The sequence below is a fragment of the Pecten maximus genome, chromosome 19, assembly GCF_902652985.1.
Source record: "Pecten maximus chromosome 19, xPecMax1.1, whole genome shotgun sequence".
Taxonomy (NCBI): Eukaryota; Metazoa; Mollusca; class Bivalvia; order Pectinida; family Pectinidae; genus Pecten; species Pecten maximus.
In genome coordinates, this window is record NC_047033.1 from 30,052,366 (window position 1) to 30,071,672 (window position 19,307).

Below are 19,307 nucleotides of genomic sequence, written 5' to 3' on the forward strand. Positions count from 1 at the left end.
ATTGATTTTTTTTTCAAATGTGTATAACTTAAAAAATACTTGCAATATGGGAATAAAACTTGTATAAAAAATGTTTGTTGTTATCTCTAGTTTGAATATATGTTATCAATTGTGTCTTCAGCATTTAACAGGTGCAAATGAAGGTAAAAAACATAAATATTTGCAATGTAAATGCAAGAAAGATGATTTTGTTACTAGATTTGTCAACTATTATGAGTGGCATATTGATACTGGATAAAATATATTTCGATGAAGAAATCAGTGTCTCAAAATTTTTAATTCGATAGAGATGTATTTGACCTCACCTGGTAACTTTTTTATGAGTGAAACAGACATCGTTTCTCCGTCTGCCAGGAATGGCTGTGCAGACTAGAGATCAAAGAGACATCAGAAGCTGTGTACCGATATAAATTGATTAAATCTCATCAAAGCCAAACTTTTAGAAATATTTTATATTATTAGCACCCTATTAGCAGGTAAAAAAAAATAGCAAAGGTCCAAAAAATTGTTTGGGTCGCGGCTATTTAAGTGAGTCGGTCGGGTAACCACAAACAAACAATTTTTTAATGATGGCCTGGTGTGATTGATCTGAATGACCCACTATCCGGTGATGATTGTAAAGGGAAGATATCTAATATACATGTAATCTGATATAAGGCCTTTTGGTTAATAAGAATAAGAAGTTGTTTGAAGAAAACTTTGTAACCTTGAATTTGGCAAATATTTTAATTCTAGGTTTTCTTGTCGGAAGTTATAATGTTTAATACATTTGAACCCTGCATTAGTCAATGTCGCTTCAACCAGGAACCTGCTAGTAAAATACCATGATTCTAGTCTCTGTGGTGTTTAAGAAGTTATTAAAAACACAACGTTGATATGGATGGACGATGGACGCTGTACCAAATCATAAGCATTAATAATATGACAAGCTGAATTAGAAATAATACAAATGAACAAAAAAGATTTAAACGATTTAATTGTATCTACAAACAAGAGCTGTTGGAGAACAGCATAGCTCGTCTCTCAAATGTTTGTCAATAAATAATTAAAATATATTAATTGGAATGGTTTCGCAAATTGCATTAATATTTATATTGTTTACGTGATCAGATTATGCTTTGTGAATTCATGCAATTTTCAAAACCATACCAATTTATATATATATAAATTATTTATTGAAAAACATTCGGGAGACAAGCTATGCTGTTGTAGATTAAATTAATATATTAAATACAAATGTAATTGCTTTTGGACATATTTCTTCAATTTTTGACAAAATATTATCCTAATGAGAATTGGCTCCCTTGAAAAATGTGGACCGGTATAAATTGTCTATTGTGAGCATTTTCACATTGTTTTATTTTCAGTTTCACCCCAAGAAAGGATAGTGTAACTCCATAGGGACTCTTTTACCAAATATCAGCACCCTAGTACAATCATGAAGTGATGTGTTAACCTAATACCATGTATTACTATGCCTTTCAACTCTCACAACATCAACTTAACACAAAGTCCAAAGAATTAAAAAAAAACAAAAAAAACAAACAAAGATTAAAAAAAGAAAAAAATCCAACTTTTTAAAAGATTTACTCCAGGAAGGCATTGTCTTACTCCATAGGGACTCTATTGCCAAATATCAGCACCCTACTACAATTATAAAGTGATGTATTAAAACCTCTAAACACTGGCACAAAAAAACTTAACGCAGAAATATTCCAAATATTTGAAAATTCCAGGTTTTACCCCTAAAAAATATTTAAATAACTCTAGCAGGGGATAGTTTAACCCAAGAGGGGCTCTATTGCCAATTATTAGCACCCTAGTACAATTATAAAGTGATGTATCAATACCTTTCGACACTTGCACCACAAACTTAACTCAAAACTTTTTCTTAGTCCAAAAATTTAAAAAAAATCTGATCCCTGGGCCTGTTGGTTATTGAGAAGAAGTTGAAAATGAAAATGGTTTATTTACGATGGACGACAACGCGGGACAAAACGCGATCACAATAGGTCAAATAAGACTTCGTCCCAGATGACGTAAAATCCTTACCCAAAGCCTCTACGATACGTACAAGAAAATGAGCTATCGGCATTAAAGTGGTTGTGTTGCTTTCAAGTGAAACTCCATTCCTGTATCAGCAAATCAATTATATCTCTGCGATTTTTATAATGAAGACCATCACATAGCTGCTGCCGTGTTTGAAGAAGTGTTTGTCTGAAACATTTCAGAAGAACTTCCAATGATTGTGCATTTAACGCATCCGTTTTATATTTTGAGTCATGTATTACGCTTTCGTTGATTCCGAAATATCTTGCCAGCGACGGATAAAGTGCTCCTATTTTCTTGGACACTATCAATAAGTCCTTTTCAATCAGTTTTTTATTCGGATGTGGAATGTTATCACTTTCAGACTTGTACATTGCTGGCTTTGGAATTAGGTCTTCTGCTATGTCTGCTCTGTCTGCAAAAATCAATGCCTGATACAAGGCCTTAACTTTGTCCATATCGTTTTTTCTGCTCCGAGACCATTCCCATAACACGTGAAAGCACTTTTCATGTTCGATATTATTATCTTTTTCAATCTGTTTCTGTTTATCCAATGAGATTGATAGATGAGTTGCAACAGGGCTTATTTCATCGTGTATTTTGTCTGACATCCAATCCAGATAGAATTGCCAGTCTGAAACAGATCAATCAAACTATTACATCATCTGTAATATGGTTCATTTTTCATACTTGCTTAAAATAACGTCTATTGATACTACTTGATAAGTCCTGTTGGTGGACTTTCGTTACGTCCCCAAGGCTAGCCACTACCCTTTATGCCAAGTTTATATCCTGCTAAATAGAAAAATCGGATCAGAACAAAGTGTGAAACAAAGTATTCATATTCTTTTAAGAATAATTCAATATCAAAAGAAATGAAAGTGATTGAGTAATATTTGCCTTTTCTCTTCCTCAGGATTGCCATTTTGTCTGTAGCATCAACTACTTTATGCATTCGGCAAACCTTGATAGCGGTACCATACATTTAACCTTTGCAACGGAACACCTGGCAGACTCAATGCGGTCATCTATTTGATAAATTCACCAGTAACATCTTATCATCGGCAAACTTATTCCACACTGTGGCCTGTCATCTGTCATATATGACTTTGTAAACTGTTAATCGGACGAGGTGTTCCGAACATTAGATTATGGTATCGGCATCTACCGATATTCGCCTAAGGCTGCTGTATGGTATTGTTTCATAATCATATCTTTTTTGTTTTTTGTTTTGTTTTGTGAAATGGCAATGTCAGAGAGTCATAGTGTTAAACCAGTGGCAACAAAAATATTACTGTGACAACTCCGTTTGTAAAAATGGCACCCTCAGAACCCAGGCATTTCTGGTTAGTATTTCATAAAGAAAAGAGTTTATCGTACTATATTAACTTTAGAAGAGAAGGGACTAACCCACTTTTTTATAATTTAGAAATTATAACCATATATAGAGGCCTGTGTTCAGGAATACCCAGATGCATAATATGACTTTAATTTAATCGTACTGCAGAGGTAAAGTAAGATATTTTTATATTACACTTTACACACCTCTTTCGGTACTGAGATATTGATCAGTGGCCTCAACCTCCAGCGTAGCGTCTTCCTCCTGGCCAACATGGTCCGGGCTGGCACCCTCTGTAATGGTAAATGTTATCAAGTGATATCACAGGTAACTGTTCGCACTAGACATGCTGACCGCATCGCTTACCTGCATGGTTGATTTGACCAAACATCAAATAATGTTCATGTTCAATTCGTTAATGGCTTTATTTGTTGATGTTTAACAATGCTATATATATGGTTATGGAGTGGGGATCTCAACTACATCAAATATATAACCCAGAAACAAAGTCCAGTCTCAACATGATTGTGCTTCAAGAAACTAAGTCCCTTGGGGTTGGGAAAAACCCTTGGGCCTATTTTTACATCAGGATTGTGTTTATCTCTTGATGCCCAGCGATGCTATTTATGGTTATGGGGTGGAGTGAGGATTTCCATGGCTTCAAAGATATAACAAAGGACCTAAGCCTTAGGGGTAGAGAAAGGACCCAGGTTGTTTTATAACAGGATATTGTTTATCTCTTGATGCCCAGCAAAACTATAATATGGTTATGGGGTAGGAATCTCAATGGTTTCAAAGATATAACAAAGGAAATAAGTATTAAGGGATGAGGACAGACCACAGCGCCTATTTTTACAAACGAACCTGTTTGTCTTTTGATGCCCAGCAATGCTATATATGGTTAGGGGTGGGAATCTTAACGGTTTCAAAAATAAAAGTCGTTTATAGTAATATAGCCAAATTGCTCACTTTTGCCTTACCCCTCTGGCCACTGGGAGGGTCAGACCCCTCATTTGTATCAGTCGTAATCCTAACCACCTAGGGATGTGACCACTAAAATATGAATGTCAGATATTGCTTAGTTCCAGAGAAAAAGTCATTTTAGATATCAATATTGCCAAATGGACCTCTTTTGGCACTGGTGGTCAGCCCCATCATTTGTATAAATTTGAATCCACGCAACCTAGGGGTGTAAAAGTTGTTAATATCAATGTTGCCATATGGTTTCCTTTAATTTTGGCCCCGCGGAGTCACTCTGTTTACACAATGCTCGATCTCCTTTGCCCAATAATGCTAAAGACAAAATTTCATCAAAATCCATACCGGTGTAAAGGACTATTAGGGATTTAATGGATTTACCTCAATTACCCCTGGGCTACGCACTTCCGACGCAAGTGACCTTGAATTAAGGTCAAGGTCATTCATTTGAACAAATTCGGTAGCCCTTTCTCAAAGCATGCTACAGGCCCAATATCAAGTCCCAGGGTCTCTTGGTTATTAAGAAGAAGCCATTTGAAGATTTTAGACTATTTGAGCCATTGATAGAGGTCGAGGTCATTCTTTTCAAAAACTTGCTCATCAAACCGGCATGCTATAGGTCCATTATCAAGTCCCTCGCCCCCTGTGTTATTTAAAATAAGGCGTTGGGTAGGGGATGAAGGTTTTCAATTTTGTTTATAAAATTGGTAGTGTCTATCATGTTACAGGGAATAAGGGGCACAAAAAGTTTGATGTGTTTGTCTATAATGGGTACCAAACTGTCAGCTGTGATACCATTTGAAACCAAACTGTTACAACCAGACTGCGATACCATTGGGTACACAACTGTTACAACCTGACATCACTCGGCCTCGATATCATTGGGTACCTGGTGTTGCAAGCAGAAACTGAGCACCTCTGATACAATATTACAAGGACAGGTCCATCATCACTTAATTATTCTCCAGCAGAAATAGGAACTTAAAAACACATGATATATGATTTGATTTCTTTCCTGATATTGATACAAACTCCGAAAAATATGAGTCAATATTCAAAGCAATAAGAAATTTCAGTTGAAAATGGCTTGATCAGTGTTGAAGAGATTGTACAGTGTTACATTAGATATATCATTGAAAAGTTTATGATAACCAACTTTGTGGGAGTATTCATTTATTTCTAAAGAGAATTTCATATTTAATAACAATTAAATTAAATGGGACTAACCTTTAGACAGAAGTGCTTTTATCTGGATTGAAGTCTCCTTAACAACTTTTGCTGCACCAACATCAACTTTAAGGAGTGCATCATAGAGTTTCTCAAAGGAAACTTTCATAGGATCAATCTTTCCTTTTGCCCTCAGCTTCTCAAGTATGTCTCCAATATATGTAATGTCGTCACCATGGAGTACATGAGGTAACAATGGGTCCAGTGCTGTCAAAAGTCTGTGCCAGGTCAATTTCATATTTGGGCTGATCATCTCACTCAGATGTAGCACCATATCAGAATATAATATTCTGATTTTGTACTGCTGATCATCAGCTTGGGACATCTGTATAAATGAACAAGAGCTGTTGTAGAACAGCATAGCTCGTCTTGCAAATGCTTGTCAATAAATAATTAAAATATATGAATTGGTGTTGTTTTGCATATTGGATAAATAAGATTGATATTGTGTACTTGACGGAATGAATTTGTGACACTCAGCTTTAATTGACATCATTCATAAATAGGTGAAATTAAATCTCTGATATCTTTTAAAATAGAAAAAATGTTAAAGCCTAAAACATGCCAGAAAGCAGGTTTTTTCTCCAAAAAACCCCTTACTTTGACTCCAGGAGTGAATAGTCTAACCCCACAAGGACTCTTATGTCAAATATCAGTACCCAAGTACAATTATAAAGTGATGTATTATTACTTTACAACACTTTCACCAAACACTTTACAAAAAAAAATCGTTCTAAAGTCCAAAGTTTTTTTTTTTTAAATCAGTGGGTTTTTTTTTTCAAAACATATTTTAGTCCAGCAGGGGATAGTTTAACCCCAACAGAGACCGTATTACTATACATTACTATGCCTTTTAACGCTTGCACCAAAATCTTAACATTTGAAAACCAACGACGCCGGGTTGAAAACATAATTAGCTCTTCCTCTTACCCGAAGAGACGAGCTAAAAATGGTTTAGTATAAGACTGTCTGTCAAGGGCATATGTAGAAATGACAAGCAGAGGGATAAGTATTAGACTGTCAGCCGAGGATAGCTGTACAATAACAAACAGAGGGTTAAGTATTACACTGTCAGCCGAGGATAGCTGTAGAAATGACAAACAGAGGGATCAGTATTTGACTGTCAGCCGAGGACAGCTGTAGAAATGACAAACAGAGGGATCAGTATTTGACTGTCAGCCGAGGATAGCTGTAGAAATGACAAACAGAGGGATCAGTATTTGACTGTCAGCCGAGGACAGCTGTAGAAATGACAAACAGAGGAATTAGTATAAGACTGTCTGTCCAGGGCATATGTAGAAATGACAAGCAGAGGGTTAAGTATTAGACTGTCAGCCGAGGATAGCTGTAAAAATGACAAGCAGTGGAATTAGTATTTGACTGTCAGTCGAGGACATCTGTAGAAATAAACAGAGGGATTAATATTTGACTGTCAGCCGAGGACAGCTGTGAAAATGAAAAACAGAAGGATTAGTAGTTGACTGTCAGCAAAGATCAGTATTTGACTGTCAGCCGAGGATAGCTGTAGAAATGACAAACAGAGGGATCAGTATTTGACTGTCAGCCGAGGACAGCTGTAAAAATGACAAGCAGTGGAATTAGTATTTGACTGTCAGTCGAGGACATCTGTAGAAATAAACAGAGGGATTAGTATTTGACTGTCAGCCGAGGACAGCTGTGAAAATGAAAAACAGAAGGATTAGTAGTTGACTGTCAGCAGATGACAGCTGTAGGAATAGCAAACAGGGGGATTAGTATGCGACTCTCAGCTGAGGACATCTGAAGAAATGACAAATAGAGGGCTTAGTAATTAACTGTCAGCCGAGCACATCTGTATAAATGACAAACAGGGGGATTAGTATTTGACTGTCAACCGAGGACAACTGTAGAAATGATAAATAGAAGAATTGTTATTTGACCGTCAGTGAAAGACATCTGACCCTTAATTGTTTTATGTCCAGAGTCAGAGAGGAAGTTCATACTTTGTTGAGCCATATATTTCTTTTCAATAGAGGCACCCAAAATGCCTCCCATAACTTCCATGTTAGAAAATAATACTCACACTTGCTTTTTCGGCCATCCTTCTTTTTATTTAGGAGTTACTTGTATGTACAGCTTTTCTGGAAAGAAAGTATTGAGGAGATATTGATCAATGGGATTACAAAGTGATAACAAAGTAAAATTGAAATAGTTATATTTAAATCTCTCCCATCTTCAGCTTAGCAAACTCTGACTGCGTTTAAATTAGTGTTAAGCATTGAAAAAGGCTCAGCGGATTAATAAGCGCGAGAATTGGTAACATAATGATGACATCGTCGCTTTATAACGTTATCGGAACATCAACTGGACGGCGCCATTTTCAAAGGATTGGTGAACGCAATGTTAGAGTTTTCTCCTGCTACCCGATGATCTCTATACAAAAAGCTAATGTTAAGTGAATATTTTGTCAAAAACTAAAATGTGCACGACAACCATAGTTAACCCGAGACGGTAATTGTGGATTTTTAGTATATTAATGATTTGAAAACGTTAACTGTATCAAACAAGAGTTGTTTCTTTTAATTTTGTTTTGTGTCTTTACGAAGAATCACTGGAACTATATTATCTTAACAGTTATGATTTCCATAGTTACCAACGTCGCAACACATCACAACTTTTATTTGTTTTGGTACAGTATTTCAACGATTTGTTTGGTGTAAATACATGCATCGAACGGTGTCTTTATTGCGTTTACGGTTGTATGAACGCAATGGGAAACAGACATATTAAATATAGCGCTATTGCGTTCATACTACCATAACCGCAATAAAGACACCGTTCAATCCCTATATGACATATTCTTATGGTTGATTTTTCCCTTTCTTTTTCTTAAGATTCAACACAGAAAATTCATGTATCCTTTCCATGAAGGCAAATCTAAAAAGAGGTACCTGCAGGGACCTTAAATGCTCGGCTGGATATTTCAGTAATTTTATGTGTTCATATAATATGTATATTTCAAATATTTTCCCATTGCAGAACTATGTATTGCAGTCATTGACTGACATATCTAGCTTTCTGAATTCATAGAAGAATATAGAAATTAAATGTTTCCCTTTCACCAAGGATCTTTCTGACCAAATTTGGTTCAAGTCCATGCAGGACTTTTAGACCAGTAGTGATTTAAAGGAATTACCTCTATTTCCCTTATTGGGCCAGCCCCTTTGGCCCCTTGGAGTAAGAGTCACCATTTATGCAAAATCTGTTCCCCTTTGATCCCCACAGATGTTTTTGACCAAATTAGTTAGTATACTTAGAATGTGGTAGTATTTGGTGGTATACTTAGGATGTGGTAGTATACTTAGGATATGATAGTATATTTAGGATGTGGTAGTATACCTAGGATGTGGTAGTCTAATTAGGATATGGTAGTATACTTAGGATGTGGTAGTATACTGAGGATGTAGTAGCATGTGGTAGTATAATTAGCATATGGTAGTATACTTAGGATGTGGTAGTATACTTAGGATGTGGTAGTACACTAAGCATGTGGTAGTATACTTATGATGTGGAAGTATACTTAGGATATGGTAGTATGTGGTAGTATACTTAGGATGTGATAGAATGTGGAAGTATACTTAGGATATGGTAGTATATTTAAGAACTGGTAGTATACTTAGGATGTGGTAGTATACTTAAGATGAGGTAGTATGTGGTAGTATACCTAGGATGTGGTAGTCTAATTAGGATATGGTAGTATACTTAGGATATGGTAGTATACTTAGGATGTGGTAGTATACCTAGGATGTGGTAGTCTAATTAGGATATGGTAGTATACTTAGGATATGGTAGTATACTTAGGACGTGGTAGTATACTTAGGATGTGGTAGTATACTTAGGATGTGGTAGTACTCTTAGGATGTGATAGTATACTTAGGATGTGGTAGTATACTTAGGATGTGGTAGTATACTTAGGATGTGGTAGTACTCTTAGGATGTGATAGTATACTTAGGATGTGATAATATACTTAGGATGTGATAGTATACTTAGGATGTGATAGTATACTTAGGATGAGGAAGTATTTGATGGTAAACTAAGGATGTGGTAGTATGTGGTAGTATACTTAGGATGTGATAGTATACTTAGGATGAGGAAGTATTTGATGGTATACTAAGGATGTGGTAGTATGTGGTAGTATACTTAGAATGTAGTAGTAAACTTAGGATGTAGTAGTAAACTTAGGATATGGTAGTATACTTAGGATGTGGTAGTATGTGGTTGTATACTTAGGATGTGGTAGTATACTTAGAATGTGGTAGTATACTTAGGATGTGGTAGTATACTTAGGATATGATAGTATACTTAGGATGTGGTAGTATAATTAGGATGAGGTAGTATTTGTTGGTATACAACGGATATGGTAGTATGTGGTAGTATACTTAGGTTGTGGTTGTATACTTAGGATATGGTAGTATACTTAAGAAGTGGTAGTATACTTAGGATGTGGTAGTATATATAGGATGTGGTAGTATACTTAGGATGTGGCAGTATACTTAGGATAAGGAAGTATATTTAGGATGTGGCAGTATACTTAGGATGTGGAAGTATACTTAGGATGTGGTAGTATACTTAGGATGTGGTAGTATACTTTGGATGTGGTAGTATACTTAGGATGTGGAAGTATACTTAGGATGTGGTAGTATGTTGTAGTATACTTAGGATGTGGTAGTATACTTAGGATGTGGTAGTATATTTAGGATGTGGTAGTATACTTAGGATGTGGCAGTATACTTAGGATGTGGTAGTATATTTAGGATGTGGTAGTATACTTAGGATGTGGCAGTATATTTAGGATGTGGTAGTATACTTAGGATGTGGTAGTATGTGGTAGTATACTTAGGATGTGGCAGTATACTTAGGATGTGGAAGTATACTTAGGATGTGGTAGTATGTTGTAGTATACTTAGGATGTGGTAGTATGTTGTAGTATACTTAGGATGTGGTAGTATGTTGTAGTATACTTAGGATGTGGTAGTATGTTGTAGTATACTTAGGATGTGGTAGTATGTTGTAGTATATTTAGGATGTGGTAGTATACTTAGGATGTGGCAGTATACTTAGGATGTGGCAGTATACTTAGGATGTGGAAGTATACTTAGGATGTGGTAGTATGTTGTAGTATACTTAGGATGTGATAGAATGTGGAAGTATACTTAGGATATGGTAGTATATTTAAGAAGTGGTAGTATACTTAGGATATTGTAGTATACTTAAGGATATGGTAGTATACTTAGGATGTGGTAGTATACTTAGGATGTGGTAGTATACTTAGGATATGGTAGTATACTTAGGATGTGGTAGTATACTTAGGATGTGGTAGTATACTTAGGATGTGGTAGTATACTTAGGATGTGGTGGTATACTTAGGATGTGGTAGTATACTTAGGATGTGATAATACGTGGTAGTATACTTAGGATGTGGTGGTATACTAGGATGTGGTAGTATACTTAGGATATGGTAGTATACTTAGGATATGGTAGTATACTTAGGATGTGGTAGTATACTTAGGATGTGGTAGTATACTTAGGATGTGGTAGTATACTTAGGATATGGTAGTATACTTAGGATGTGGTAGTATACTTAGGATGTGGTAGTATACTTAGGATGTGGTAGTATACTTAGGATGTGGTGGTATACTAGGATGTGATAGTATACTTAGGATGTGGTGGTATACTAGTATGTGGTAGTATAATTAGCATGTGGTAGTATACTTAGGATGTGGTAGTATGTGGTAGTATACTTAGGATATGGTAGTATTTTTAAGATGTGGTAGTATACTTAAGATTTGGTAGTATACTTAGGATGTGGTAGTATACTTAACATGTGGTAGTATAATTAGCATGTGGTAGTATAATTAGGATGTGGTAGTATAATTAGGATGTGGTAGTATACTTAGGATGTGGTAGTATGTGGTAGAATACTTAGGATGTGGTAGTATGTGGTAGTATACTTAGGACGTGGTAGTATACTTAGGATGTGGTAGTACACTAAGCATGTGGTAGTATACTTATGATGTGGAAGTATACTTGGGATATGGTAGTATGTGGTAGTATACTTAGGATGTGATAGAATGTGGAAGTATACTTAGGATATGGTAGTATATTTAAGAACTGGTAGTATACTTAGGATGTGGTAGTATGTGGTTGTATACTTAGGATGTGGTAGTATACTAAGTATGTGGTTGTATACTTAGGATGTGGTAGTATACTTAGGATGTGGTAGTACGTGGTAGTATACTTAGGATGTGGTTGTACGTGGTAGTTTACTTAGGATGTGGAAGTATACTTAGGATGTGATAGTACGTGGTAGTATACTTAGGATGTGGTAGTATACTTAGGATGTGATAGTACGTGGTAGTATACTTAGGATGTGGTAGTATACTTAGGATGTGGTAGAATACTTAGGATGTGATAATACGTGGTAGTATACTTAGGATGTGGTGGTATACTAGGATGTGATAGTATACTTAGGATGTGGTGGTATACTAGGATGTTGTAGTATAATTAGCATGTGGTAGTATACTTAGGATGTGGTGGTATGTGGTAGTATACTTAGGATATGGTAGTATTTTTAAGATGTGGTAGTATACTTAAGATTTGGTAGTATACTAGGATGTTGTAGTATAATTAGGATGTGGTAGTATAATTAGGATGTGGTAGTATAATTAGGATGTGGTAGTATACTTAGGATGTGGTAGTATGTGGTAGAATACTTAGGATGTGGTAGTATACTTAGGATGTGGTAGTATACTGAGGATGTGGTAGTATACTAGGATGTTGTAGTATAATTAGCATGTTGTAGTATACTTAGGTTGTGGTAGTAGTTGGTGGTATACTAAGCATGTGGTAGTATACTTAGGATGTGGTTGTATACTTATGATGTGGTAGGATGTGGTACTTAGGATATGGTAGTATACTTAGGATGTGGTAGTATACTTAGGATGTGGTAGTATACTTAGGATGTGGTTGTATACTTATGATGTGGTAGTATGTGGTAGTATACTTAGGATATGGTAGTATACTTAGGATGTGGTAGTATACTTAGGATGTGGTAGTATGTGGTAGTATACTTAGGATATGGTAGTATACTTAGGATGTGGTAGTATACTTAGGATGTGGTAGTACACTAAGCATGTGGTAGTATACTTATGATGTGGTAGGATGTGGTACTTAGGATGTGGTGGTATACTTATGATGTGGTAGTATACTTATGATGTGGTAGTATACTTATTATGTGGTAGTGTACTAAGTATATGGTAGTATACTTAGGATGTGGTAGTATACTTAGGATGTGGTAGTATGTGGTAGTATACTTAGGATATGGTAGTATACTTAGGATGTGGTAGTATACTTAGGATGTGGTAGTACACTAAGCATGTGGTAGTATACTTATGATGTGGAAGTATACTTAGGATATGGTAGTATGTGGTAGTATACTTAGGATGTGATAGAATGTGGAAGTATACTTAGGATATGGTAGTATATTTAAGAACTGGTAGTATACTTAGGATTTGGTAGTATACTTAAGATGAGGTAGTATGTGGTAGTATACCTAGGATGTGGTAGTCTAATTAGGATATGGTAGTATACTTAGGATATGGTAGTATACTTAGGATGTGGTAGTATACCTAGGATGTGGTAGTCTAATTAGGATATGGTAGTATACTTAGGATATGGTAGTATACTTAGGATGTGGTAGTATACTTAGGATTTGGTAGTATGTGTTAGTATACTTAGGATGTGGTAGTATACTTAGGATTTGGTAGTATGTGGTAGTATATTTAGGATGTGGTAGTATACTTAGGATGTGGTAGTATACTTAGGATGTGGTAGTATACTTAGGATGTGGAAGTATACTTAGGATGTGGAAGTATACTTAGGATATGGTAGTATGTGGTAGTATACTTAGGATGTGGTAGTATGTGGTAGTATACTTAGGATATGGTAGTATGTGGTAGTATACTTAGGATATGGTAGTATGTGGTAGTATACTTAGGATATGGTTGTATACTTATGATGTGGAAGTGTACTAAGTATATGGTAGTATACTTATGATGTGGTAGTATACTTAGGATGTGGTAGTATACTTAGGATGTGGAAGTATACTTAGGATGTGGAAGTATACTTAGGATGTGGTAGTATGTTGTAGTATACTTAGGATTTGGTAGTATGTGGTAGTATACTTAGGATGTGGTAGTATACTTAGGATGTGGTAGTATACTTAGGATGTGGTAGTATACTTAGGATGTGGTGGTATACTAGGATGTGATAGTATACTTAGGATGTGGTGGTATACTAGGATGTTGTAGTATAATTAGCATGTGGTAGTATAATTAGCATGTGGTAGTATACTTAGGATGTGGTAGTATGTGGTAGTATACTTAGGATGTGGTAGTATACTGAGGATGTGGTAGTATACTAGGATGTTGTAGTATAATTAGCATGTTGTAGTATACTTAGGTTGTGGTAGTAGTTGGTGGTATACTAAGGATGTAGTAGTATACTTAGGATGTGGTAGTATATGGTAGTATTCTTCGGATGTGGTAGTATGTGGTAGTATACGTTAAATTCCAAAAATTTGCAGTTAACTGAAAAAAATGTTTCCCAATTCATAAATTTTCTTCTCCCCGAACATCATACAAAAAGGCCCCATCTCAAACTAGTGAAAACAAGCCCTGTAATATATCAATCTTCAACTGTCAAATTCAAAACGGCCACCTGTCGGCCATCTTGTTTTTCAAAAAGTCACAAAATGTAACATGCACTTGTACAACTAGTCTTAGGACCAAGGAAAACCTACAAATGAAATTTAATTCATGAAGAGCTTTCTGAGAAATAGCGGCAACAAACTTCAAATTTCAAAGTTCAAAATGGTGATCGGTGGGCTAATCAATTAAAGTTGGATCTGGAATTAAGGCGTATGCCATCATAACTCCCCTGACAACAAAACTGTTCGGTCATGCCCCAGTGAAGACATCCCCAAATTATGAAATTCCATTGACAGCCTAACATAGTTAGCTAGATAATGACTCATCGGAATTTCCCTTTTTTTTTACTTTCGATTTTGGTTATGTTTCCATTGGTAACACAATTTTTCGATAAAATCCCCTAAATCTGTAAATGTCTCTTGGCTATTATCGGACTGAAATCAAGGACGTCTTTTGACTGTTATAGGAGACAATTCTGTAATCCAAGATCAAATATACAAACACTATAATCTCCCAAAAGCTCGAACAGGGAAGTTACGACCGGACCGCGCTCGCCTCAGAAATTAAAAAAAAAAAAGTTATAAACAGGCAGTAGGGTACATAACATTATTAGTAACAAGACTAACAACACATTAAACTGACCTGGTGTTGTATAAACTTGGTGAACCTCTCCGTCTGACAAAGTTTCCAAAGAAACTAGCCTCCACTTTAACGGCGTAGCGTGTTGAGCGTCGATCGATAGGACTTTATACTACCCACGTGATTAATTACTCACGCTGCAGGTCATTCGGCACAATTCGACAGATTCCGCTAATCTACATCAAATCTAAGCTATACATTGTGATATTGCGTTTGTGTGGCCGTAATTAAATTAATGACTGACTCTGCTGTATATGCTAACTACATGTTTATTGCTACATGGCTATGGCTATGGTGCCTTCTGATACAGATACAGAATACAGTGTCGGTATACACCTGTGTGATATGCATGATCGGGGCCTGGGCTGATAAGCCTTGACACGAGTGAAGTTAATCAAAATACAGGCCTGTGTCACTCAGATCTTATTAAGGTCGTAATAGATAATTGAATGGACATTATATACATATATATATATATGTATGGTAGTGTCTTGGTGTCTTTCTCTCCTTTTCATTCAGGAGCTGTCCAGATGATCATCTTAGGACCTAAAAGGCATGTATTGGACCGCATTCCACCGTAATGCAAGCGTTTATAATAATGAAAGCTAGACAGACAATAAAAGATGAGGAGAGCGAAAATTTAAAGCACAATATAAATGAAGCTGCTAAACACGGATGCTAAAAACCCTGTACTGGCCGAATGATAAAAGCTATATAAAAGGATCCAGTAAGAATGTGCTGCTACATGTAGGTAAAATAGATGTTAAAATGACGTAAATATGTCACCTTACAAACATATCCTTGAAATAAGGTTGGTCGTTCAATTTCTCTTCCGTAGTTGAAGCTTATATACATACAGTGTAGATATATACATAATTATATCATGTGTGACTTTTGTTTCCGTACAGTCTCTACAGATAGAATACACCACTAGGAATATACCGGGAAACTTTATGTTAGACCATGAGGCTATGATATCTTTCTATCCGACAGACACACTGGAAGAAGCCATTGTAAGTTTTAAGACCTAATCCATAGTGAAACAGAAAACAAACTTCCCAAAGTTCAATTAAACCTCCAATACATGTGGTGACACTGATATTGACATTTGTTCTAAGTATAAATACTTAGGATTGGGGTTCCATGAACATACGATCTACATCTCGCTGTACCAGAGGTGTGTAAGTCTGCCAGCAGGGCCCTTTATGCCCTTTACTCAAAGTTCACCCACGCGGGAGGTATGACTTACTTGGGTTATACTAAACTGTACGTTTCTTTATTGGAACCTATAACTTACTTCGTGAGTGGACTGTGGGGTATAGACTCCTACAGACAGCAGTACATGTACTACAAAACAGGGCCTGTTGGTATTTTCTTGGGGCATCGAAGTTTTCCAGTAACTTGGCCACAAGGGGTGACATGGGATGGACGTCAACTATAAGGAAACAGACATATAGATGTTTTAAGACTTTATTTAAGAATAACTTATACGGAAAGTCAAAGGAAATTGAGTAAAAATCATAAATGGTCCAGTCCAAATCTCTCCATAATACTTGGGATACACGGCAAAAGAATATGATATTAAAGGATAATTTTATGGACATCAAAGTCATTCAACTGGATACTGAGAAATATTAAAGAAAAAATAGAATATAATGATGCTGACTGCTGGCAAAACCAATTGTGGAATGGTGATGGATGCAACTCATGGTTGTTGAATCGTGTTGTTGTAAACCCTGTACAGCATTATCAAGAGTTTTGTTCCTTGCTTGGTTCCCTGTTTGAGGTGTACGTCATTTGAGGGATTGTTTTCCTATTTACACTATAATGTTGAAGTTCTTGTAAATTATTCCGCAATAGTATCGAAAGAGGTCCAGTTACTCCTGGGTGGCAGGGTTTATTGAATAGAATATCGTGGTTAACAGTGTCAAATGTTTTTGTGCGTCAAAAGTTACCTGAAGAATATCATCTTTATTTTGTTTTGTATTTAGGATTGCCCTGGAGACCACAAGAGCAGCTCCGAGAGGTGGGCTCCTGACGTCAATCCTCTCTGTAAGTGGTTTTGATTTTGATTTAGGATGTCCCCAGTCTGCCTTTGATGATAGCCTCAAAAACCGTGGAGAAAACGTTTGTGACTGTGATGCCTCTCTAGTTGCAAGGTATTGTCTTATCCTTCCTGTTGCATAGGTATTAGTATCCCTTCTTTCATCGGCTTGGTTATGTCCGGATTTCGCAGGAGTTTGCTGAAAATGTTGGCTAGGGTAGATGCTAATACAACCCCTGCATATTTCAGATGTTCTACTGTTATGCCATTTGCGTCCATGGCTTTTCCGAAGTTGAGACTTTTTACAGACTTTTTTCTTCACTTCTGTTTCCGATATAGGCTTGATCGTAGTGCCTTTTGAGAGTTTAATTTCCGTGATGGCCTCATTTTGTATTTTCGATAAATGTTCTCTTGTTAAGTCGTAGCTAATGACCGCTGGCGGTGTGGCTAATTATCGGACATGTCTGTGCCATTGTTCCAGGATTTCCAAAGGTTCAGAGTAGAGAATGTTGCTGACGATTGGATGCATAGGCTCTCCGTTGAAGTGCGCTTATTTCTTTTAATTGTTTTGGCTTTTTGAAGAAGCGCCAGGGCTTCAACCTCGTTCTTACCTTTTCTTCGTTTTTTAAATTCTTTTGGGACTTTGGCTATGTCCTCATTGGTGGTTGCTTTCCCGACTCAGAGTGATGCGCTTCCTGTGTCTTGGTATGGAGATCTCACCAGCCTTGTGTAGCGCCTCTTCCAAACTAAAGAGCAATACATACAAAGTACCCTTGTATTCAGAGAGATTACTGAAGAGGAATACAAACTAAGGACCCTTGTATTCAGAGAGAATACTGAAGAGCAATATAAACAAAGGACCCTTGTATTCAGAGAGAATACTGAAGAGCAATACAAACAAAGGACCCTTGTATTCCGAGGTAACTGAAGAGCAATACAAACTAAGGATCCTTGTATTCAGAGAGACTACTGAAGAGCAATGCAAACAAATGACCCGTGCATTCCGAGATTACTGAAGGGCAACAGAAACAAAAGACCCTTGTATTGAGAGAGATTACTGAAGAGCAATATAAACAAAGGACCCTTGTATTAAGAGAGATTACTAAAGAGGAATCCAAACAAAGGACCCGTGTATTCAGAGGGATCACGGAAGAGCAATACAAACAAAGGACTCTTGTATTCAGAGAGATTACTGAAGAGCAATATAAACAAAGGACTCTTGTATTCAGAGAAGATTACTGAAGAGCAATACAAAGGACCCTTGTATTCAGAGAGACAACTGAAGATCAATACAAACAAAAGACCCTTGTATTCAGAGAGATTACTGAAGATGAATACAAACTAAGGACCCTTGTATTCAGAGAGATTACTGAAGAGCAATACAAAGGACCCGTGTATTCAGAGAGACAACTGAAGATCAATACATACAAAGTACCCTTGTATTTAGAGAGAATACTGAAGAGCAATACAAACAAAGGACCCTTGTATTTAGAGAGAATACTGAAGAGCAATACAAACTAAGGACCCTTGTATTCAGAGAGAATACTGAAGAGCAATACAAACTAAGGACCCTTGTATTCAGAGAGAATACTGAAGAGCAATATAAACAAAGGACCCTTGTATTCAGAGAGAATACTGAAGAGCAATACAAACAAAGGACCCGTGCATTCCGAGATTACTGAAGGGCAACAGAAACAAAAGACCCTTGTGTTGAGAGAGAATACTGAAGAGCAATATAAACAAAGGACCCTTGTATTAAGAGAGATTACTAAAGAGGAATCTAAACAAAGGACCCGTGTATTCAGAGGGATCACGGAAGATCAATACAAACAAAGGACCCTTGTATTCAGAGAGATTACCGAAGATCAATACAAACAAAGGACCCTTGTATTCAGAGAGATTACCGAAGAGCAATACAAACAAAGGACTCTTGTATTCCAAGATTAATGAAGAGCAATACAAACAAAGGACTCTTGTATTCCAAGATTAATGAAGAGCAATACAAACAAAGGACTCTTGTATTCCAAGATTAATGAAGAGCAATACAAACAAAGGACTCTTGTATTCCAAGATTAATGAAGAGCAATACAAACAAAGGACCCTTGTATTCCGAGATTACTGTAAAGCAATATAAACAAAGGACCCTTGTATTCAAAGAGATTACATAAGAGGAATACAAACAAAGGACCCTTGTATTCGGAGAGATTACTGAAGAGCAATACAAACAAAGGACTCTTGTATTCCAAGATTAATGAAGAGCAATACAAACAAAGGACCCTTGTA

At 36.4% G+C, this 19,307-nt stretch overlaps 1 protein-coding gene across 1 annotated transcript; it reads right to left on the reverse strand.

Moving 5' to 3' along the window:
* Nucleotides 1–1,750: 1,750 nt before the first annotated feature.
* Nucleotides 1,751–15,089, reverse strand: LOC117318170. Its single transcript, XM_033873191.1, has 5 exons — nt 14,984–15,089; nt 7,656–7,713; nt 5,594–5,918; nt 3,595–3,681; nt 1,751–2,683 (listed from the first exon to the last, which is right to left on the reverse strand). The coding sequence occupies exons 2-5, from the start codon at nt 7,671–7,673 to the stop codon at nt 2,115–2,117; spliced, it is 999 nt and encodes a 332-aa protein (XP_033729082.1). The 5' UTR covers nt 7,674–7,713; nt 14,984–15,089; the 3' UTR covers nt 1,751–2,114.
* Nucleotides 15,090–19,307: the final 4,218 nt, after the last annotated feature.

Coding starts and splice junctions, on each gene's coding strand:
- LOC117318170 (XM_033873191.1), bottom strand. Junction 3,682..5,593: donor AAAAGCACTTCTGTCTAAAG/GTTAGTCCCATT, acceptor TTACCATTACAG/AGGGTGCCAGCCCGGACCAT. Junction 2,684..3,594: donor ATATCTCAGTACCGAAAGAG/GTGTGTAAAGTG, acceptor GATCTGTTTCAG/ACTGGCAATTCTATCTGGAT.